The 22,975-nt window shown below is 45.4% G+C and overlaps 1 protein-coding gene across 1 annotated transcript; it reads left to right on the top strand.

Moving 5' to 3' along the window:
* The first annotated feature begins 387 nt into the window (after positions 1-387).
* Positions 388-22,917, top strand: nadk2 (NAD kinase 2, mitochondrial). The gene is made up of 12 exons (XM_083641666.1): positions 388-1,160; positions 2,655-2,743; positions 3,797-3,885; positions 4,118-4,199; positions 4,597-4,680; positions 5,983-6,125; positions 8,021-8,114; positions 8,820-8,915; positions 11,981-12,036; positions 14,889-14,942; positions 20,854-20,977; positions 21,505-22,917. The coding sequence occupies exons 1-12, from the start codon at positions 933-935 to the stop codon at positions 21,641-21,643; spliced, it is 1,278 nt and encodes a 425-aa protein (XP_083497792.1). The 5' UTR covers positions 388-932; the 3' UTR covers positions 21,644-22,917.
* The last annotated feature ends 58 nt before the right edge of the window (positions 22,918-22,975 follow it).

Here is a 22,975-nt window from a genome sequence, read left to right as displayed (position 1 = left end):
CCATACTGACCCTGCCCGTGTTTAAAGCCAGTGGGAAGCGACAGGCTGGTCAGGACTCTGTGACCGTCTGGACCGTCCATGTGTTCAGCGGCCAGTCACTCACCACCTGTGAGCAAGCTGCTAACGTTAGCTACGTTAGCTTTGTAAGCTAAGCTGCCTGGTAGCTCTCCGCCTAACCAAGTTAAGTAAGCTTTGCCAACCAGTTAAAGTTAGATAACTGCTAATTTATACCTGCCGTGTTGGTACGCGTCAGCGGAAAGACAGTCCCACTGTGAGTTGGTGTGTCCGATCATTAGCCTGTGGAGAGGAGAGGAGAGGGGACAAACAGAGGGAGCGGACCCGCTGACCTTCCATGACAGCTGGGTGTGTGTGACTAGCAGCATCTCGATTCAACGAGTCGACTGAATGGACCCTAAACTGACTGACATCAGCCAACATCACAGGAGCACGTAGCCCTCAGCACAGACTTCTCACTACAGCTGCAACGACTAGTCGATTACTCAATTGGTCGAGGCACAGCAAATTAATTGCCAATTTTTTTTTAAATAACAATAAGACAAATTTTTAAGAAGAAGAAAACCTTTTTTTTCTTAATTCACTTATTAAATGTGAATATTTTTCTGGTTTCTTTAACTTCTATGCCAGCAAACTGATTATTTTTGGGTTGTGGACTAGCTTCATATCAGACTAAATTGTCAGATTGTTGTACTCGAAACCATCAAGTTGTGGACTGTTGTCTGGACAAAAGAAGACATTTGAGGACGTCATCTTGGGCTTTGGGGTAAAAGTGGTCGACATTGTAAACAACTAATGGATTAGTCAAGAAAATAATTGAGAGATTAATCGATAATGTAAATAATAGATAGCCGCAGCCCTACTTCTCACTAGCCAACGGATTGATTTAAAAAATCGTTTTGCCCTTATTTAGAAGAATGAGCCGTCGCGTGGTGAACTTTGTGTGCCTTGGGAGTCGAGCAGCCTCACTGTTTGATGGAAGCTCCATTCTCCCACTCCGTGCATCAGTGAGAAATATCACCTCGCAGCCAGAGGCTGGATTCAAACCAGAGAAAGTGGCAGTGGTGACAAAGACCACCAGGTACGAGTTTGAACAGCAGCGGTACCGATACTCTGGGCTCTCTGAGGAGGATTTAAAACAGCTGGTAAGATTTCTCCAGTATTTCAGACATAGTTGTGACAACTACAGTACACACACACAGGCATTATGTCATGTTCCATTTGTATTGGGAACTAGGAATCTCCTGGTTCAAAGGTCAGGAACTCCCCCTGGGACGTCACCTGACCTGACCTCGGATTTACTACATTGATCTCAGGGCAACTCCGCGCTTCAACAGTAGTTAAAGTTGTATTAAATACTGTTTATTGGCACTAGTTCTCTGTCTTATTTGTGTGTCATTAAATCAGTTGTACACAGAGTACTATCTGACATCTGTGGACATGTTGCTACAGTGTTTGTATGCGCAAAATACAGCCAAATGTGTTATCAAATGTTATTGCTAACAATGGCTAGCCTGGTTATATCCCCAGAAGTGACCCTACTACTGTATTCTGTATATTATATTCAATATACTCGTGCAGTAGTTAGGGTCACATAGCGTTCCAATAGGCAATAAGGGGGAAAGGCTGTTAAAAACGCTCTCCTACCCATCTCCAACGTCCGATGGCAGATCCGAAGATATGATAGTCCTCCTATGGAAGCCAGTAATTTAGCCGGTGCTGTTAAAATGATACTGCTGCGTGAAACAACCATTTAAAAGCAGTCTTATTGCCTATTGGAACGCTATGTGACCCTGACTACTGCACGAGTATATTAAATATAATATACAGAGTACAGTATTAGGGTCACTTCTGGGGCTAGCCTGGTTAGAGCTAACCCTGGCTGGTTTCCCATCTGTTTTAGACGTGGTCAACTCGGGTATGACGTCACTAAACTGGGATATTCCTAGTTCCCAATACATTTGGATTGCGCCATTAGTTAGGAATGGGAAAATTATGTTTAGCTCACCATACGATATACGATTCACGATTTGATACAAGCATGACACAATGATACGATGTAATAATTAAACGTTCAATGAATGACTGTATGAATGTGCAAAATTATGTTTTCTAACGACCACGTTATTGAAAATAAGCAATGCCGTGCTATGCTGTGGTCAACTTGTTTTGAACACAACACTGAAAAAAGACAACAGCCTTGAAACTGACCACGGCATTAAAATGAATTGAACGATTTAATTCTGTATTCACACACGTGCCCCTTATTGCGTTTAACAATTCGCACTGTTCTATTTTTAGTAACAAATGCGAGTGAAATGCTCGCACTGTCCCGCCCTGGTCTCCACCTCCACCTCCCCCCACCACTCTCTAGTCTCTACACCAGAACATTTTCCTCTATCTGAAAGGGTAACTCAGGGAAATACCTGGACCTGATTTAACGGGCATAGTCTATAGACTTCATGTTGGGAAATGGCTATATTTTTGTGTTGCGATCTTGTGTCCCATTCCTAGCTTTAGTAGTCAAGCTTTTGACTGTTTCCCCCCAGGCTAGAGACAACAAACACTGGTGTTCCCTTTCACCTACTTATCAGTTCATAGTGTGTGTGTTTGTGTGTGTGTGTGTGTGTGTGTTGCAGCTTGCAATGAAGGGCTCCAGCTACAGCGGCCTTCTGGAGAGACACAACATCCACACTCGCAATGTGGAGCACATTGTGAAGAGCCTGCAGTAAGTTCTTCATGCCAATGTTGTCGTCAAGTCACTAGATCTTCAGTCGAGTCTTGAGTCCCCAGTGTGAGTTACTGAACATGCGCGTGAATCCACATGTAGGTGGAACATATGTTATTAAGGCCTATTACAAAAACAAAAAGAAAAAGCTAGTCTTTATCATTTAACAAGTCCGAGTCCTCGTCTCCAACTTCCGAGTCTGAATGCATGAATGCTCGAGTCCAAGTCTGAGTGATCAGTGCTCCAAGTCCAAGTGGAGTCACGGAAAAAATGTGTCCAGGACTCAGGCTCGACTACAGCCCCATAACGTGATGCCGCTTACTGTACTCCGAGATATTCTCGTACAGCAGTCGGCGCCACACAGCGTTAGAATCCTCAATAGGTGGGCAAGGCTCTCCTACCCGTATCCGACCTCCGATGGCAGATCCGAAGATATGATCGCCAGCCTAGTGAAGCCAGTAAGTTCGCCGGGGCGGTTAAATGATACTGCTGCGTGAAACAACCGTTTAGAAGCAGTCTTTGCACAGCCCGCACTGAATTTACAGCAGGGTGTGTTTGATCTCACTATCATGGTGCACCGCTTGCACGCGGCGAGCAAACAACACATGCGGCTGTCAGTGATCAATGCAAATCCAGCGCACAAAACAGCAAAACATGTCATGAAATACTCGAACTCCCAAGGTTCCTGTCGGCACTAGGAAGCTTCTCCTGTCCTCAGTACGGCACAGGCTGTGCAAAGACTGCTTCTAAACGGTTGTTTCACGCAGCAGTATCATTTAACCTCCCCGGTGAACTTACTGGCTTCACTAAGCTGGCGATCATATCTTCGGATCTGCAATCAGAGGTCGGATACGGTAGGAGAGCTTTTTGAACAGCCTTGCCCAGTAAGTACAGTAAGTACTAGCGTCACGTTATGGGGCTAGCTCGACTACAACACTGGCTTGAGAGGGAAGGTTTGCAAGTTTTTTGGAATGTTGGCTGGAATCCAGTTTGTGAAAGACTCTTGTGGGGTTCTACATTTGATTTTGTGCGGCTCTACATTTGATTCTGCAGGAGAGAAGGCATGGAGGTGCGAGTCGTGAAGAGAGGAGAATACGATGAAGAAGTCGTGCGATGGGCCGATGCCATTATCTCTGCTGGGGGTAGGGTCCCTGCTTCACATTGTTGATCATTTGACGGTTGATCATTTTTGTATTTCAGCCTTTTCTGCTTGTGATGCTTGAGGATACAGTCACCTTGGTGCAGAATGAGCAGGAGGGCCTAAAATCACATGAACAAAAGCTTCAGGCAACAAAAGCTTCAGGCAACAAAAGCTTCAGGCAACAAAAGCTTCAGGCACAAAGCCAGTTCTCTGACTGCACTGTGTTTCGTCAGGTGACGGGACAATGCTGCTTGTTGCCAGTAAGGTTTTCAGCACAGACAAACCAATTGTTGGAGTCAACACAGACCCAGAGAGGTAAAACACGGCATTCTGGGTAAAACACACTGCATGCTGGGTGGGAATGGGCTTGGATTGTTCCATGGATAAAGGACAAATAGATCACCTGATTTTCTTCTTTACAAAGTAGCAGGGAAAAACATTACTTTACTTTATTGTCATTTAGCAGACGCTTTTATCCAAAGCGACATACAACAGATAAAATACATCACACAATGAAACATAGCACAGAACAATAAAAATAGATTAAAACAGTACAATACAATATAGTAATATATATAGTATAGTAATACAAAATAGTATATCTATGAGACGTCTACAGACTTCATTCAATCTGTTTGAATCAGAAATAACTTTATTATCCCAGTTTAGCAAAATGATGAAAGTGCTGTCCCATTTCCTGTTTCCCGTGCAGGTCAGAGGGTCACCTGTGCCTGCCTGTCCGCTACACTCACGCTTTCCCAGAGGCCCTGGAGAAACTCTGTCGTGGTGAGTTCAGGTGCGTATTTACCTTTTACTAAAGGGATTTGACTTGCCTCAAGCAGGGACTCAACTTGACACAACCTGTTACTTGCCTTGATGTAACCAGTTACTTGCCTTGACATCACCTGTTACTTGCCTTGATGTAACCAGTTACTTGCCTTGACATCACCTGTTACTTGCCTTGATGTAACCAGTTACTTGCCTTGACATCACCTGTTACTTGCCTTGATGTAACCTGTTACTTGACTTGACATCACCTGTTACTTGCCTTGATGTAACCTGTTACTTGACTTGACATCACCTGTTACTTGACTTGATGTAACCTGTTACTTGCCTTGACTTGCCTTGATGTAACCTGTTACTTGCCTTGGGACTTGACTTGCCTTAACTAAGGACTCAACTTGACTTGACATAACCTGTTACTTGACTTGACTTAACTAAGGACTCAACTTGACTTGATTTGATTTGATTCGACAATAGAAAAAGCAATAATACATCATAGCTTTAAACATTTACAAGGTTGGCACAATAAAGTCACAGGCTATATTTCCATTGTGGTCCTTGATCTTATGGCAGCGAACATGGCTGAATGTCCCGGCAGACTCAAACAATAAAACTGACCACTACAGTAGCTCAGGAGGTAGAGCGGGTTGTCCACTAATCGCTTTGGATAAAAGAGGTCGGTGGTTCGATCCCCGCCTCCTCCAGTCTGGAGGAAGTCGAAGTGTCCTTGGGAAAGATACTGAACCCCAAATTGCCCCCGATGGCTGTGCCAGCACCCAGCTTGCCGTGTGAATGTACCTACTCATTACCTCTCTCCTCCTGGTCAGGTGGTTGTGCGTGTGAATGTACCTACTCATTACCCCTCTCCTCCTGGTCAGGTGGCTGTGCCAGCACCCAGCTTGCTGTGTGAATGTACCTACTCATTACCCCTCTCCTCCTGCTCAGGTGGCTGTGCCAGCACCCAGCTTGCTGTGTGAATGTACCTACTCATTACCCCTCTCCTCCTGGTCAGGTGGCTGTGCCAGCACCCAGCTTGCTGTGTGAATGTACCTACTCATTACCCCTCTCTTCCTGGTCAGGTGGCTGTGCCAGCACCCAGCTTGCTGTGTGAATGTACCTACTCATTACCCCTCTCTTCCTGGTCAGGTGGCTGTGCCAGCACCCAGCTTGCTGTGTGAATGTACCTACTCATTACCCCTCTCCTCCTGCTCAGGTGGCTGTGCGTGTGAATGTACCTACTCATTACCTCTCTCCTCCTGGTCAGGTGGCTGTGCGTGTGAATGTACCTACTCATTACCTCTCTCCTCCTGGTCAGGTGGCTGTGGCGTCAGAGGATCCGTGTGCACCTGGAGGGGACGGGCATCAACCCCACTCCAGTGGACCTGCACGAGCTGCAGCTCAGCCTGGAGCAGCACAAGCAAGCCCATCGCATCACCACCATGGACAGCCTGCACACCAGTACGTACTCTGTCTCCTGTCTGTCTGTCTGTCTCCTCCTGTCTGTCTCCTCCTGTCTCCACCATGGACAGCCTGCACACCAGTACCCACTCTGTCTCCTGTCTGTCTCCTGTCTGTCTGTCTCCTCCTGTCTCCACCATGGACAGCCTGCACACCAGTACCCACTCTGTCTCCTGTCTGTCTGTCTCCTCCTGTCTCCACCATGGACAGCCTGCACACCAGTACCCACTCTGTCTCCTGTCTGTCTCCTGTCTGTCTGTCTCCTCCTGTCTCCACCATGGACAGCCTGCACACCAGTACCCACTCTGTCTCCTGTCTGTCTCCTCCTGTCTGTCTCCTCCTGTCTCCACCATGGACAGCCTGCACACCAGTACCCACTCTGTCTCCTGTCTGTCTCCTGTCTGTCTGTCTCCTCCTGTCTCCACCATGGACAGCCTGCACACCAGTACCCACTCTGTCTCCTGTCTGTCTCCTGTCTGTCTGTCTCCTCCTGTCCTCACCATGGACAGCCTGCACACCAGTACCCACTCTGTCTCCTGTCTGTCTCCTGTCTGTCTGTCTCCTCCTGTCTGTCTCCTCCTGTCCTCACCATGGACAGCCTGCACACCAGTACCCACTCTGTCTCCTGTCTGTCTGTCTCCTCCTGTCTCCACCATGGACAGCCTGCACACCAGTACCCACTCTGTCTCCTGTCTGTCTGTCTCCTCCTGTCTCCACCATGGACAGCCTGCACACCAGTACCCACTCTGTCTCCTGTCTGTCTCCTCCTGTCTGTCTCCTCCTGTCTCCACCATGGACAGCCTGCACACCAGTACCCACTCTGTCTCCTGTCTGTCTCCTCCTGTCTGTCTCCTCCTGTCCTCACCATGGACAGCCTGCACACCAGTACCCACTCTGTCTCCTGTCTGTCTCCTGTCTGTCTGTCTCCTCCTGTCCTCACCATGGACAGCCTGCACACCAGTACCCACTCTGTCTCCTGTCTGTCTCCTGTCTGTCTGTCTCCTCCTGTCTCCACCATGGACAGCCTGCACACCAGTACCCACTCTGTCTCCTGTCTGTCTCCTGTCTGTCTGTCTCCTCCTGTCTCCACCATGGACAGCCTGCACACCAGTACCCACTCTGTCTCCTGTCTGTCTCCTCCTGTCTGTCTCCTCCTGTCTCCACCATGGACAGCCTGCACACCAGTACCCACTCTGTCTCCTGTCTGTCTCCTCCTGTCTGTCTCCTCCTGTCCTCACCATGGACAGCCTGCACACCAGTACCCACTCTGTCTCCTGTCTGTCTCCTCCTGTCTGTCTCCTCCTGTCCTCACCATGGACAGCCTGCACACCAGTACCCACTCTGTCTCCTGTCTGTCTCCTCCTGTCTGTCTCCTCCTGTCTCCACCATGGACAGCCTGCACACCAGTACCCACTCTGTCTCCTGTCTGTCTCCTCCTGTCTCCACCTGTCTCCACCATGGACAGCCTGCACACCAGTACGCACTATGGATTGCATGACTCCAGATTATTTCAAGTTGACTTTTCTACCAATAAAGTCGAGTCGACGTCGTTTAGTTGTAAAAAAAAGAAAAGAAAAAAGAGTGGCCTTGGTCACTGAGTTGATGACAGCAGCCCGTGACACAGGAGACACAATCATATTCTGATTGGCTTTATTAATGACTTGGGGAAACTAATATATATATAAAAGCAATAGGTCAGGACTCACCCTGCCCTGCACGCCGCGCGGCCAGTTGAGCAATTGTGGGCCGCCGAACCTCGCCTTAATATAGTAGTGAGATATGTATCTTTGGTCCAAAAATGTCAGTATTGAAAAACAGGACACATCTTGACTTATCTGTAAGTTCCTGTATTTGTTGACTAGCAGTTGTTGGATTAACCCCGTTGTGTTTGTCAGGGGGTGAGACACCAAACGACAGCTTCTCCAAGCCCAGCCTCTTGCCTGTCAGGAGCCTGAATGAGATCTTCATCGGAGAGTCTCTGTCCTCCAGGTACCCGTCTTCTCTTTACGTGTTGTAGCCCTCATTACCCGCCCCAGCCCTGTCACCCCCAACCTGCCCCTGCTCGCCCCAGCTCTGTCACCCCCACCCTGCCTGCTCGCCCCAGCTCTGTCACCCCCACCCTGCCTGCTCGCCCCAGCCCTGTCACCCCCAACCTGCCCCTGCTCGCCCCAGCTCTGTCACCCCCAACCTGCCCCTGCTCGCCCCAGCTCTGTCACCCCCACCCTGCCTGCTCGCCCCAGCCCTGTCACCCCCACCCTGCCTGCTCGCCCCAGCCCTGTCACCCCCAACCTGCCCCAGCTCTGTCACCCCCACCCTGCCTGCTCGCCCCAGCCCTGTCACCCCCACCCTGCCTGCTCGCCCCAGCCCTGTCACCCCCAACCTGCCCCAGCTCTGTCACCCCCACCCTGCCTGCTCGCCCCAGCCCTGTCACCCCCACCCTGCCCCTGCTCGCCCCAGCTCTGTCACCCCCACCCTGCCTGCTTGCCCCAGCTCTGTCACCCCCAACCTGCCTGCTCACACCAGCCCTGTCACCCCCACCCTGCCTGCTCGCCCCAGCCCTGTCACTCCAGCCCTGCCTGCACGCCCAGCCCTGTCAACCCCGCCCAGCCTGCCACACCTCTCCAGCACTCACCAGCCCATCTCTGACCATCACAGAGTGACGTGTAACCCCTTCAACACCATCTTCCTCCATAGGGCTTCCTACTATGAGATCTCAGTGGATGATGGCCCGTGGGAGAAGCAGAAGAGCTCTGGCCTGAGCATTTGCACAGGGACGGGTTCTAAAGCCTGGTACATCTCACCACACATGCTGGATATGCAATAAGAACTATACTGAACTCCCAGCTTCACAAACTAGTCTAGTAGTACATTCTCTGAGCAACCACTTGCCATGTGATGCTAGTGTGTCTGCTAGGTTTGAGACTTTGTGGATGTCCCAAACCAAACATAACTATAAAAGTAAAAGTAAAAAGTTAGGAGAGTATAGGGCTGTCCCAAGCCATTATTTTCTTCTCGCGCTGCAGTGTGCATGCGCTGTACTGATGACTGCACACAGCGCATGCGCCACATGGCAAACGAGGAAGTAACCTCGGTTATACACTCCTGTTAGTTCGGTTACTCTTTGTTTTGTTCTCGGTCTGGATTTACTACGAAAATGACCGTTTGACGTAACTTTGGATTATTATTTCATCTTGTGGTGAGTACACGAATCACATTTACATGTAAGTGTTTATGGCACTGTTTGAATGTGCATTTTGGGCGACTGAACCGAAGTAGGCTAATATCCCATTGAGTGCTATTGTAGCGCTAAGCCATACATGGGCAACATACGGCCCGCGGGCCGTATGCGGCCTGCGGGCGCCCCCTGTGTGGCCCGCGATGGAATTGCAAAATTATTATTATTATTATTATTTATTTATTTTTACAGTGCACCTGAACGCAACATGCAAGATACCCGCTGAATAAGTGTCCAAATGTTCATGTCATTCTGGCCAATACTCTTCTGTTATAGCATTTAAGTCTGGAATATGGAATATCTTTCAATAATATTTATGACTAAAAGGCTAAAAGTAATCTCATGTGTAAGAAATGACTGTTCTACATTGAAGTAGAAATTTAAATAATTAACTTGTTGGTTTTGGATTTATTTAGCTTCAAGAGTGCATTTTTATTCTTGTGTGACCCTCAACACAGGCTTTGAGAATCCCGGGCCACTTAGGCTACTGATACTTATGCTTAAATTAACCCACTCATATTCTGGTTTATTTCAAGAAAAACATTTTGGCTAGTGGACATTCCAATTGGCTGGTAACTTTCAAATCTAGCAGCCATATTGGCAGGTGGTGAAAAAAGTTAATTTCAAGCCCTCCAGGCAGAGCAGGTTCACAGTGAAAAAAGGATCAAATATTGGTGGTTAAGACTGAATAATGACATCACAATTGTTAATTTAAAATGAGTTATTCCTCTAAACCTGGCTTCAAATGCCCCAAATTCTTCGCGCTGACGCCGTTCAGCCCTCAGCAAAATCTGGTAGCGAGGACATTTTTTTGTGGCTTTCTCTATCATCAAAGTTGCCCATCCATGGGTTACGGCATGACAATATTTGTTCGGCCCCCGGCAACAATCTGGGTTTCTCATGTGGCCCCCCATGAAAAATAGTTGCCCACCCCTGCGCTAAGCTATTAGCATTTGAGGGCTCTACCACAGTTTGTACTGCATGCAGATTGAAAATAAAGCCATGTACATAATGCATTCTAGTTTTAATATAGACAATATGGCAAATGGCCTAAATTCCCAAAAGTTGATGAAACAGTGAAGTTTGTGTTCAGCAGGATAATCTTCACGAATGAGGACCACTTTTATGACTTTTGAAGTGTTTTCTGATCGCGTTTAAAAAAACACATTTACGCTTTAACTCATTGAGTGCCAGCCACTTTTGGAGAAAGGATGCTCCCAGTGCCAGAGTTTCAGAGCGTTTTCAGTGATTTCTCGAGGCCCACAGAATATTGTGTGATATTACTATGTAAACACCGAACACGCACAAAGAACGATGAGACTCTCTTCTATCATCTGCAAAAAAAAGTTTATTGATATCATTTTCCGTTCTTTAGTTATCAGCCGGAGAAGATAGGTTCGTTTCAGCAAAAACACACGTTTCAATTTAGAATCTGAGATATTCAGCCTTTTGTGAAAGGAAGCATTTCAAGCACATCATTGACTCTGAAGCTAATATTTTCTGATGTAATGACACCTCAAAAATAATTTCCTTCAATAAAACAGTGAAACAAAGGAATTTTGTTTGGCCAAATAATATTTTTTAGCTGCAACCAGCAGCGCTGGCCCCTGCGTGCGCAGACCCTACACCTTCTTGCTGGTCTTGATTTACTACTGGTGGGCATCAGATATTCTAGCTTGTTTGCCTGTCTCTGTGCATCGAGCCTGCTGCCTGGGTCTGTGTTTACTGTCAATGGTTGTATGCTGTAGTGCCTTGCGTGCCCCACCCCCCCCCCCCTCCTCCTCCTCCGTGGGAGTGTCTCTGGGGCTCTGCTGCGAGTGCGTTTGCTCTGCGTTTGCTCTGCACTGAAAAGTACGCTGCACCCCGCTTTTTCACAGCCTGTCGCCGGCTCCCAGCTGAGAATAATGTAACTTTTCAGAAAGATGCTGGTGTCGGCAACTAAATCATATGGAGGGGCTCAATTGTGGCAGCAGATTGACTGCTGTTCACAGGCACAGCTAACGTTATGCTTCATGCATATCGATGCGATTTCCGTTTCCACATGACTTCTTCTCTCTTTTTTCCTCGCCTTTCTCTAATCTGGAGAGCACTGTTGCCACCTAATGGGTCGGTAAAATAGCTTTTACACATTCAACATCCACCATACTTTCACAGGAGATGGATCTGGCTTTGATCCACGTCCCACCGTCAAAAAACGCAATTGACGAACATACTCGTCCTTGGCACTCTACGTTACTAAACGAATTGACGAACATACTCGTCCTTGGCACTCAAGGAGTTAAAAGTCATAAAAGTGGTCCTCATTTGTGAAGAGTATCTTGCTGAACACAAACTTCACTGTTTCATCAACTTTTGTTAACCACAGACCTTATTTCATCCATTTAACTGAAATCCCCATACAAAAATGCCATTGCCTTTGATCAGAATCAGCTTCAATCAGCTTGGCCAAGTATGTACACATACAGTACAAGCAATTGGACTCCGGATTGCTTTGCTCTCAAAGTACTCGCATACAGAAAAAAAAAGTGAAAGTTTAGACTTAAGTTCATTATCAGTAAATCTTCAGTAGGTAGGCCTGATGTTACCATTTCCTCACTCTTTTTTCTGTTGGTGCCCACAGGTCATATAATATCAACAAACTCACTGAACAAACGGTGGAGGATGTTCTGAAAATGGGTATGTATTATGTCATGTTTGGTGTTGAGGTGAAGCCTGTCTCTAAAGATGCCACCTGATACCACTGACAATAACATTACATTACATTAACAATAAGTAGTAGAGAAGGAGCCAGCACTCGATGAAGTCCTTTTGAGGGTTTTTATTCCTGTTACAACGTACGCGTTTCAGCAGTAGCCTTCGTCAGCGTTGTGCTGTGTCAGGCGGAAAAGGGCGTATAAATACAGCCAGACAGGAAGTACAAACAATTAGTATAGAAAAAAAATATATGTACAGTATATTCGAAAAGTGCGTTATGCATCGATGAGATATAATAGAATATAACCCAGCATAGTACACAAGCATTAATACGAGTACAAAGATAGAAAAAATGTATATATATGATATAATTCCTATTAGAAACAGACCACAGCCTCGAGAAAACGCCCTGCTGTCTTCAAAGTGACAGCAGGAGAGAAATAAAAAGGACTGGACTTTATATAAATTTAAAATAATAAAACAGTCAAAGAAACAATCCTGTTGTCTACAAAGTGACAAGGCAGGAAGAAGACTGGCGCCTATGTAGGCTATAAATTTAAGATAGTGACAAATGACACTACAAATATACAAAAATACAAACCAGAATACCATATGAGAAATGCTTTTACAGGAAGCAGCCCAACAGTAATTCTTCATTTAACCCTTTTGGGTGTTCTGACTGGAGTGTGTGGATCCAAAACGCCTCTCTTTGTAATAAGGCTCGGTCCCTATCGCCACCTCTTTTTAAGGGGTTGACAACCTCTATTCCCTGAAACCTGAGTGTACACACATCATGGCCCATAGAATTAAAATGTCTAGCCACAGACGACTTCTCATCTCTGTTTCTAATGCTACACTTGTGTTCACAAATGCGAGTTTTGAGTTCCCTTCGAGTCTTGCCCACATAAATATTGGAACATGAACACTTAAGCAGGTAAACCACAAATTTAGTTTTACAAGAGATTCTATTATTAATGTGGTATTTTTTACCAGAATGGGGGTGGGTGAAAAATTCCCCTCTGATCATAGCATTCCATTGGATACAATTGCCACAAGGAAAATTACCAGTTGGCAAATTTGATCAAAAATGTGTGGGGCGTGTGTAGCAATCTGCTTTCACTAGAGCATCTCTCAGGTTCCTAGCACGTTTCTGTGCAAAAATGGGGGGCTTCTCGAACACGTGGCCCACCAGGGGGTCACTGTGTAGGATGTGCCAATGTTTGAGAATGATTTTCTTAATGTCTAATGAGGCAGGAGAAAAGGTAGTAGCACAAACAATATTGGACTTCCTTACAGAGGGGGCTTTAGGTGTTAGCAGGTCCTGTCTGTTAAGGCCCCTAACCCTCTGCAAGCTCTTACTAAGGTTTTGGTTATCATACCCTTTGACCAAGAACCGTTCACAAAGTTCAGAGGCTTGTTCCTCAAAAGTGCTATCAGTGCTACAAATTCTCCTCGTTCTCAGAAGCTGGCTGTGAGGTAAACCTTTCTTAAGACTAGGGGGATGAAAGCTGGAGAAGTCCAGGAAACTGTTTCTGTCAGTTTGTTTTCTATAAACCTTAGTCATAAGATGTTCAGATTTAGTCACCAAAACATCTAAAAATGAAATTGATTCTAAACTGTGATCTAAAGTAAATGAAATAGAGGGCAGTCTGGAGTTAATGTATACCTTGAATTCTTCCAGTTCATTGAGAGATGAAGATGAAAAAAATGTCATCAATGAATCTCAACCAGCAATGTAACAATTCTGAGAAAGCATTATTTTGATACACGAAATCTTCTTCAAACTTCCCCATAAATAGATTAGCATAATTGGGTGAACAAGGACTTCCCATACTCACACCTTGGCATTGACGATAAAAAGCATTCTCAAACTTAAAATAATTGGTATTCAACACAAGCTTAGAGAGGTCCACCAGAAAACCACTAGGGGGTGTCAGAGCTGATCTTTTCTCTAAAAAATATGACAAGGCCACCAAACCCTCCTCATGGGGTACATTAGTGTATAGACTGTTGACATCCATCCTGCACAACAAGCTATTCTCTCCAGCACGTTGTAAAGAGTTTAATTTATTCAAAAAATCAGTGGTATCTTTAAGGTAAGATGTAAGTTGTGTCACACTATATTTTATGTGGCAATCAATGTATTGAGAAATGGGCTCTGTGATTGACCCACAGCCAGCAACAATAGGCCTTCCTGGTATAGGCTCTATACAACTCTTATGTATTTTAGGAAGAGTATAAAACACTGGACGTACAGGATGTTTCTGTATCAAAAATTTATATTCATCCTGACTGATCAAAGAATTGCTCAAAGCACTACTCAAAAAATTGTCAACCTTCTGCATAAATTTAATTGTGGGGTCTCCTATTAAAGGAGTGTAAAACTGAGTCATACCAAGTTGTCGCAAAAATTCTGTTCTATATGCTTCTTTATTCTGTATTACAATAGCACCCCCTTTATCAGCATTCTTGATGACAATGGAAGAATCATTAGACAGAGACAGTAGGGCTTTTCTTTCATCAAGTTCAATGTTGGAGTAAAGTTTCTTCTTATAGTACTGACGTACCTTCTGCACAGTGTCTTGTTCGACCAGCCTACAAAAGGTGGCCACAGAGTAGTTCAACATTGGAGGTACAAATGTATTTTTGGCCCTCAGTCTTGTGGACCCAGAGGTAGAGTCGGGTCCCTGACTCGGAGTCTGTGGGGGGTGAGGCTGTGTGGGGGGGGGGGGGGGGGCCCTTGTCAAAGAAAGCACGAAGTTTAACATTTCTTAAGAAAACTTACATTAACAATTACATTAACAATAACAATAACAAACTGTCTCTTCTCTCAGGAAAGGCACAAACCGCTCTTCATATCCCACTTGGTCGTGAGTTTATTGAAAGTGGTGAGTTCCATAATCGTACTTTGTTTCTTAAGCCCTAGTTATAGTCTGCATCTCTTGCAGGTGGTTTGTTTGAATTGATGATGGCTGAATGTGCTGTCTCTGTCTGTCAGTTACTGAGGAATATAACCAGTCTGTCTGTCTCTGTCTGTCAGTTACTGAGGAATATAACCAGTCTGTCTCTCTCTGTCTGTCAGTTACTGAGGAATCTAACCAGTCTGCCTCTCTCTCTCTGTCTGTGTCAGTTACTGAGGAATATAACCAGTCTGTCTGTCTCTTACTGTCTGTCAGTTACTGAGGAATCTAACCAGTCTGTCTCTCTCTGTCTGTCAGTTACTGAGGAATATAACCAGTCTGTCTGTCTCTCTGTCTGTCAGTTACTGAGGAATATAACCAGTCTGTCTCTCTCTGTCTGTCAGTTACTGAGGAATCTAACCAGTCTGCCTCTCTCTCTCTGTCTGTGTCAGTTACTGAGGAATATAACCAGTCTGTCTGTCTCTTACTGTCTGTCAGTTACTGAGGAATCTAACCAGTCTGTCTCTCTCTGTCTGTCAGTTACTGAGGAATATAACCAGTCTGTCTGTCTCTTACTGTCTGTCAGTTACTGAGGAATATAACCAGTCTGTCTGTCTCTCACTGTCTGTCAGTTACTGAGGAATATAACCAGTCTGCCTCTCTCTGTCTGTCAGTTACTGAGGAATATAACCAGTCTGTCTCTCTCACTGTCTGTCAGTTACTGAGGAATATAACCAGTCTGTCTGTCTCTTACTGTCTGTCAGTTACTGAGGAATATAACCAGTCTGTCTGTCTCTCACTGTCTGTCAGTTACTGAGGAATCTAACCAGTCTGCCTCTCTCTCTCTGTCTGTGTCAGTTACTGAGGAATATAACCAGTCTATCTCTCTCACTGTCTGTCAGTTACTGAGGAATATAACCAGTCTGTCTGTCTCTGTCTGTCAGTTACTGAGGAATATAACCAGTCTGTCTGTCTCTCACTGTCTGTCAGTTACTGAGGAATATAACCAGTCTGTCTCTCTCTCACTGTCTGTCAGTTACTGAGGAATCTAACCAGTCTGCCTCTCTCTCTCTGTCTGTGTCAGTTACTGAGGAATCTAACCAGTCTGTCTCTCTCTCACTGTCTGTCAGTTACTGAGGAATATAACCAGTCTGCCTCTCTCTGTCTGTCAGTTACTGAGGAATATAACCAGTCTGTCTGTCTGTCTCTCACTGTCTGTCAGTTACTGAGGAATCTAACCAGTCTGTCTGTCTCTTACTGTCTGTCAGTTACTGAGGAATATAACCAGTCTGTCTGTCTCTGTCTGTCAGTTACTGAGGAATATAACCAGTCTGTCTGTCTCTCACTGTCTGTCAGTTACTGAGGAATATAACCAGTCTGTCTCTCTCTCACTGTCTGTCAGTTACTGAGGAATCTAACCAGTCTGCCTCTCTCTCTCTGTCTGTGTCAGTTACTGAGGAATCTAACCAGTCTGTCTGTCTCTCAGTGTCTGTCAGTTACTGAGGAATATAACCAGCCTGTCTGTCTCTCAGTGTCTGTCAGTTACTGAGGAATCTAACCAGTCTGTCTGTCAGTTACTGAGGAATCTAACCAGTCTGCCTCTCTCTGTCTGTGTCAGTTACTGAGGAATCTAACCAGTATGTCTGTCTCTCAGTGTCTGTCAGTTACTGAGGAATATAACCAGTCTCTCTGTCTCTCACTGTCTGTCAGTTACTGAGGAATATAACCAGTCTGTCTGTCTCTCACTGTCTGTCAGTTACTGAGGAATCTAACCAGTCTCTCTGTCTCTCACTGTCTGTCAGTTACTGAGGAATATAACCAGTCTGTCTGTCTCTCACTGTCTGTCAGTTACTGAGGAATCTAACCAGTCTGTCTGTCTCTCAGTGTCTGTCAGTTACTGAGGAATATAACCAGTCTCTCTGTCTCTCACTGTCTGTCAGTTACTGAGGAATATAACCAGTCTGTCTGTCTCTCACTGTCTGTCAGTTACTGAGGAATCTAACCAGTCTGCCTCTCTCTCTCTGTCTGTGTCAGTTACTGAGGAATATAACCAGTCTGTCTCTCTCACTGTCTGTGTCAGTTACTGAGGAATATAACCGGCCAGTCTCTCTCTCACTGTCTGTGTCAGTTACTGAGGAATCTAACCAGTCTGCCTCTCTCTGTCTGTCTGTGTCAGTTACTGAGGAATCTAACCAGTCTGCCTCTCTCACGGTCTGTCAGTTACTGAGGAATATAACCAGCCTGTCTCTCTCTCACTGTCTGTGTCAGTTACTGAGGAATATAACCAGTCTGCCTCTCTCTCTCTGTCTGTGTCAGTTACTGAGGAATATAACCAGTCTGTCTCTCTCTCACTGTCTGTGTCAGTTACTGAGGAATATAACCAGTCTGTCTCTCTCTCTCTGTCTGTTACTGAGGAATATAACCAGTCTGCCTCTCTCTCTCTGTCTGTGTCAGTTACTGAGGAATATAGCCAGTCTGCCTCTCTCTCTGTCTGTGTCAGTTACTGAGGAATATAACCAGCCAGTCTCTCTCTCACTGTCTGTCAGTTACTGAGGAATATAACCAGTCTGTCTCTCTCACTGTCTGTGTCAGTTACTGAGGAATATAACCGGTCTGTCTCTCTCTTACTGTCTGTCAGTTACTGAGGAATCTAACCAGTCTGCCTCTCTCTGTCTGTCTGTGTCAGTTACTGAGGAATCTAACCAGTCTGCCTCTCTCTCTGTCTGTGTCAGTTACTGAGGAATCTAACCAGTCTGCCTCTCTCTGTCTCTGTCAGTTACTGAGGAATATAACCAGCCTGTCTCTCTCTCACTGTCTGTCAGTTACTGAGGAATATAACCAGTCTGTCTCTCTCACTGTCTGTGTCAGTTACTGAGGAATATAACCGGTCTGTCTGTCTCTTACTGTCTGTGTCAGTTACTGAGGAATCTAACCAGTCTGCCTCTCTCTGTCTGTCTGTCAGTTACTGAGGAATCTAACCAGTCTGCCTCTCTCTCTGTCTGTGTCAGTTACTGAGGAATATAACCAGTCTGTCTCTCTCTCACTGTCTGTGTCAGTTACTGAGGAATATAACCAGTCTGCCTCTCTCACTGTCTGTCAGTTACTGAGGAATATAACCACCCTGTCTCTCTCTCACTGTCTGTGTCAGTTACTGAGGAATATAACCAGTCTGCCTCTCTCTCTCTGTGTCAGTTACTGAGGAATATAACCAGTCTGTCTCTCTCTCACTGTCAGTTACTGAGGAATACAACCAGTCTGTCTCTCTCTCTGTCTGTCTGTTACTGAGGAATCTAACCAGTCTGTCTCTCTCTCTCACTGTATGTGTCAGTTACTGAGGAATATAACCAGTCTGCCTCTCTCTCTCTCTGTGTCAGTTACTGAGGAATATAACCAGTCTGTCTCTCTCTCACTGTCTGTGTCAGTTACTGAAGAATATAACCACTCTGCCTCTCTCTCTCTCTGTCTGTGTCAGTTACTGAGGAATCTAACCAGTCTGCCTCTCCCTCTCTCTCTCTCTCTCTGTCTGTTACTGAAGAATATAACCAGTCTGTCTCTCTCTCTGTCTGTTACTGAGGAATCTAACCAGTCTGCCTCTCCCTCTCTCTCTCTCTGTGTCAGTTACTGAGGAATATAACCAGTCTGTCTCTCTCTCTCTGTCTGTGTCAGTTACTGAGGAATATAACCAGTCTGCCTCTCTCTCTCTCTGTCTGTGTCAGTTACTGAGGAATATAACCAGTCTCCCTCTCTCTCTCTCTGTCAGTTACTGAGGAATATAACCAGTCTGTCTCTCTCTCACTGTCTGTGTCAGTTACTGAGGAATATAACCAGTCTGCCTCTCTCTGTCTGTGTCAGTTACTGAGGAATATAACCAGTCTGTCTCTCTCACTGTCTGTGTCAGTTACTGAGGAATCTAACCAGTCTGTCTCTCTCTCACTGTCTGTGTCACTTACTGAGGAATCTAACCAGTCTGCCTCTCCCTCTCTTTGTCAGTTACTGAGGAATCTAACCAGTCTGCCTCTCTCTGTCTGTCTGTGTCAGTTACTGAGGAATCTAACCAGTCTGCCTCTCTCACTGTCTGTCAGTTACTGAGGAATATAACCAGCCTGTCTCTCTCTCACTGTCTGTGTCAGTTACTGAGGAATATAACCAGTCTGTCTCTCTCACTGTCTGTGTCAGTTACTGAGGAATATAACCAGTCTGTCTCTCTCTCTCTGTCTGTTACTGAGGAATATAACCAGTCTGTCTCTCTCTCTCTGTCTGTTACTGAGGAATATAACCAGTCTGCCTCTCTCTCTCTGTCTGTGTCAGTTACTGAGGAATATAACCAGTCTGCCTCTCTCTCTGTCTGTGTCAGTTACTGAGGAATATAACCAGCCAGTCTCTCTCTCACTGTCTGTCAGTTACTGAGGAATATAACCAGTCTGTCTCTCCCTCTCTCTGTCTGTGTCAGTTACTGAGGAAAGAGTTAGGACCTATAAATATCTAGGGATAGAAATCGATGACCAGCTGAAGTTCAATGAATGTGCTACTGCCAAGGTCAAAAAGCTGCATCAGCGATTGTTTTTCTTACGAAAACTGAAACAGTTTAATGTTGACCGTTACATCCTGCAACTGTTTTACAAGGCCATCCTTGAGAGCATCCTGTCCTTTGGCCTGATCTGTGTGTTTGGGAACATGCGCAACCAAGATCAAGCTAAGCTGCAGCGCATGATTAAGCTGGCAAGCAGGGTCATCGGATGTGATCAGACGTCTGCTGCCCAGCTGTGCAAAGATCTCATTCTGGGCAAGGCCGAGCGCATCATCCATGACCCTGCTCACCCCTTACACAGCAAGTTCCAACTCAGCCATCGGGGCAAAGGAAGGATGCTGCAAAAGAAAATTAGAACCACAAGGTTCAGCAAGTCCTTTATTCCATCTGCAATCAGAATGCTGAATGAACAAGACAGCACAAAAAGTAAACGCAAAACTTAATAGCCTGTTTTTTGCTTCTTTTCCCTCCTTTTTAGTATGTTAGGGCGATGATAACTACCTGTATGCACAGTGCACTGTAGCCTCATGTTTTATCGTGTGTGTGTGTGTGTGTGTGTGTGTGTGTGTGTGTGTGTGTGTGTGTGTGTGTGTGTGTGTGTGTGTGTGTGTGTGTGTGTGCGCGTGTGCGCGTGTGCGTGCGTGTGTGTACATGGAGACATGTAGTGCACAAAACTGAAATTCTTAGGTCTTGTGATTTAATGTTTTTATGCTTTTATATGCTTTATTTTTGCACCTTCGATGTCCTCATGTGATTTATGGTTTATTATTATGTTTCTATATGTTTTCATGTTTGCACCTTTGACCACCTGAATTTCCCTATGGGATAATAAAGTTTACCTTGACCTTGAGGAATATAACCAGTCTGTCTCTCTCACTGTCTGTGTCAGTTACTGAGGAATATAACCAGTCTGTCTCTCTCTCTCTGTCTGTGTCAGTTACTGAGGAATATAACCAGTCTGCCTCTCCCTCTCTCTGTCTGTGTCAGTTACTGAGGAATCTAACCAGTCTGCCTCTCTCACTGTCTGTGTCAGTTACTGAGGAATATAACCAGTCTGTCTCTCTCTCTCTGTCTGTGTCAGTTACTGAGGAATATAACCAGTCTGCCTCTCCCTCTCTCTGTCTGTGTCAGTTACTGAGGAATATAACCAGTCTGCCTCTCTCTCTGTCTGTCTGTGTCAGTTACTGAGGAATCTAACCAGTCTGCCTCTCTCACTGTCTGTCAGTTACTGAGGAATATAACCAGTCTGTCTCTCTCTGTCTGTCTGTGTCAGTTACTGAGGAATATAACCAGTCTGCCTCTCCCTCTCTCTGTCTGTGTCAGTTACTGAGGAATATAACCAGTCTGTCTCTCTCTCTCTGTCTGTGTCAGTTACTGAGGAATATAACCAGTCTCTGGTGTTCAGTCCAGATGACAGGCGGCTGTTCTTTAGCGTCAGGGAGCCCATCGTCAACAGAGTCTTCTCCAGCGGCCGCCAGAGAGGCTTCGCCAGCAAGTGAGTCAAGATCCAACATGTCCATAACACCTGCCGCAGCAGCTCGCAGAGTTATTATAGTTTTGTATTTTTTATTCCTAGTTTTTCATTTTTTATTACATTTTTAAAAATGTTTGTTTTCAATTCAGTTTAGTTTTAGTTTAGTTTTGATGATGATGATGATGATGATTATCATGGGTGTATTTATCAGGGACAATATTTAAGAAGTTCAGAATAGGTATTACAATGCAAACAACACTTAGTGAAGGCAGTTGACTCGCTCATGTCATTGTCTCATCAAACATTATGACCCATTGTCTCCTCATGCTGGTTGTGTGTTGTCTGTAGAGGACACTAGTCAGTCCCTCGTCCCAGACACGCCCACTTTTCAACGGTCAAATCAAACTCCTCCACACACTCTCTACCCTGCTTCCCTCGGAATATATCACGATAAGGGAATCACATACTGTGCAAATGGCGCTTCAGCTCGACTGTCACTACGAGAACCTCGGTGAGGATTAGTTTCTGAATGTGTTGTGCTCCCACAGGGTTTGCGTGCGCTCTCGGTGTTGGGACGCGTGCATGGTCGTCGATGGCGGGACGTCGTTTGAGTTCAACGACGGGGCGATCGCCGCCATCAGCCTGAGCAAAGATGACCGCCTCCGCACGGTCCTGTTGCAGAACTGACCTCAGACCTGCCCCAAAACTCACTCGCCGCTCCCCACACCAGCCAATCACCTTTAAAGGGATTCGAGGATCCTGAAAAGAAGGATAAGACATCACTCACGTCGCAGTGTTTGAATTTTGCTTTGGGGCCAGTTCTATTGAACTGAATGAGGCGGGCAAAGTAAGTCCCACTATAAACCCTCATATCTGTGTTGTTTCACCTTTGATTGAAAGATGCTTCCACCAGATTAAAGAAAACACATTATGTGATTTTGACTAATGTTTTTTATGTAAATGTGCACATTTGTTTTCCTTATTATTGGTCTCCAAACAGATCAAGCCCGTTTGGTCCAAAATAGAGATAGATCGGCTTAACTACATCATGGTTAGTCTCTTAGAACAGACGAGTTGGCTTCCGCAATTTTCAAATGCTTCCGCCATACCGTCTGTACTTCGTGGGGGAGAATCATGCACCAACCGGAATGGGAAGCAGAAAGGCGGGTCTTCCGCTCATTAGTCCAATCAGAATCCAATATGCCGGCAGAAAGGCGGGTCTTCCGCTCATTAGTCCAATCAGAATCCAATATGCCGCATTCGCGTGTCGTGATTGGTCGGATTCCGTAGAACTTCCTTCCAGTCTGGAGGTTTTTTTCCCAACTTCCTTGTGCATGTTCTGGGGGTGTAACGTACAGACTGTATATAGCTGCATTCGCCAGATGTAGATGATACAGTCTGTTTTAAGAGACTACATCATGGTACATGACCGAACAGGGCATCAGTCAACATCATGTACAGTAATGCGTTTAATTTAATCTGGTGGAAGCATTTTTCTATCCAAGGTGAAACAACACAGATATGGTTTATGGTGGGACTTACCCTGCCCACCCCATTCATTTCAATAGGACTGGCCCCAAAATCTGAGCCCAATGCAAAATGTTAACGTTGTGACGTGAGTGAAGTCTTATCCTTCTTTTTTAGTTTCCTTGAAGGGATTCAAGAAAAGGGAAGTGCTCATGTGTTTAACATCAATGACTGCTGCATATTTTCCTCATTTATTTGATATACCTGAACGACAGCATTGTTTTTCCTCATGCATTTGATATACCTGAACGACAGCATTGTTTTTCCTCATGCATTTGATATACCTGAACGACAGCATTGTGTTTGTTAAAGACTATGACTATGGTATGCTGTATTTCATTACAAGTTAGGAGACCTTTCTCATGCAAGTTATTTTTTTAGGCAGATTTCATGGTATATAGAGCCAAGTCACACGCTCTTCCGGGTTAGGCATACACACCAAGGGATTTCTTTATTTTTCCATAAACACTTTGAAAATGCTTATAAAAATAG

Source organism: Poromitra crassiceps (genome assembly GCF_964638095.1).
Source record: "Poromitra crassiceps genome assembly, chromosome: 8".
NCBI classification, from domain to species: Eukaryota; Metazoa; Chordata; class Actinopteri; order Beryciformes; family Melamphaidae; genus Poromitra; species Poromitra crassiceps.
This window is presented reverse-complemented; position numbering and strand designations above follow the sequence as displayed.

Excerpts from the sequence above, each read along its gene's own strand:
- nadk2 (XM_083641666.1), top strand. The coding sequence starts at position 933 with ATGAGCCGTCGCGTGGTGAACTTTGTGTGCCTTGGGAGTCGAGCAGCC. Across the intron at positions 3,886-4,117 it reads TGCCATTATCTCTGCTGGGG|GTGACGGGACAATGCTGCTT; the intron begins GTAGGGTCCCTG and ends GTGTTTCGTCAG. Across the intron at positions 6,126-8,020 it reads CATGGACAGCCTGCACACCA|GGGGTGAGACACCAAACGAC; the intron begins GTACGTACTCTG and ends TGTGTTTGTCAG.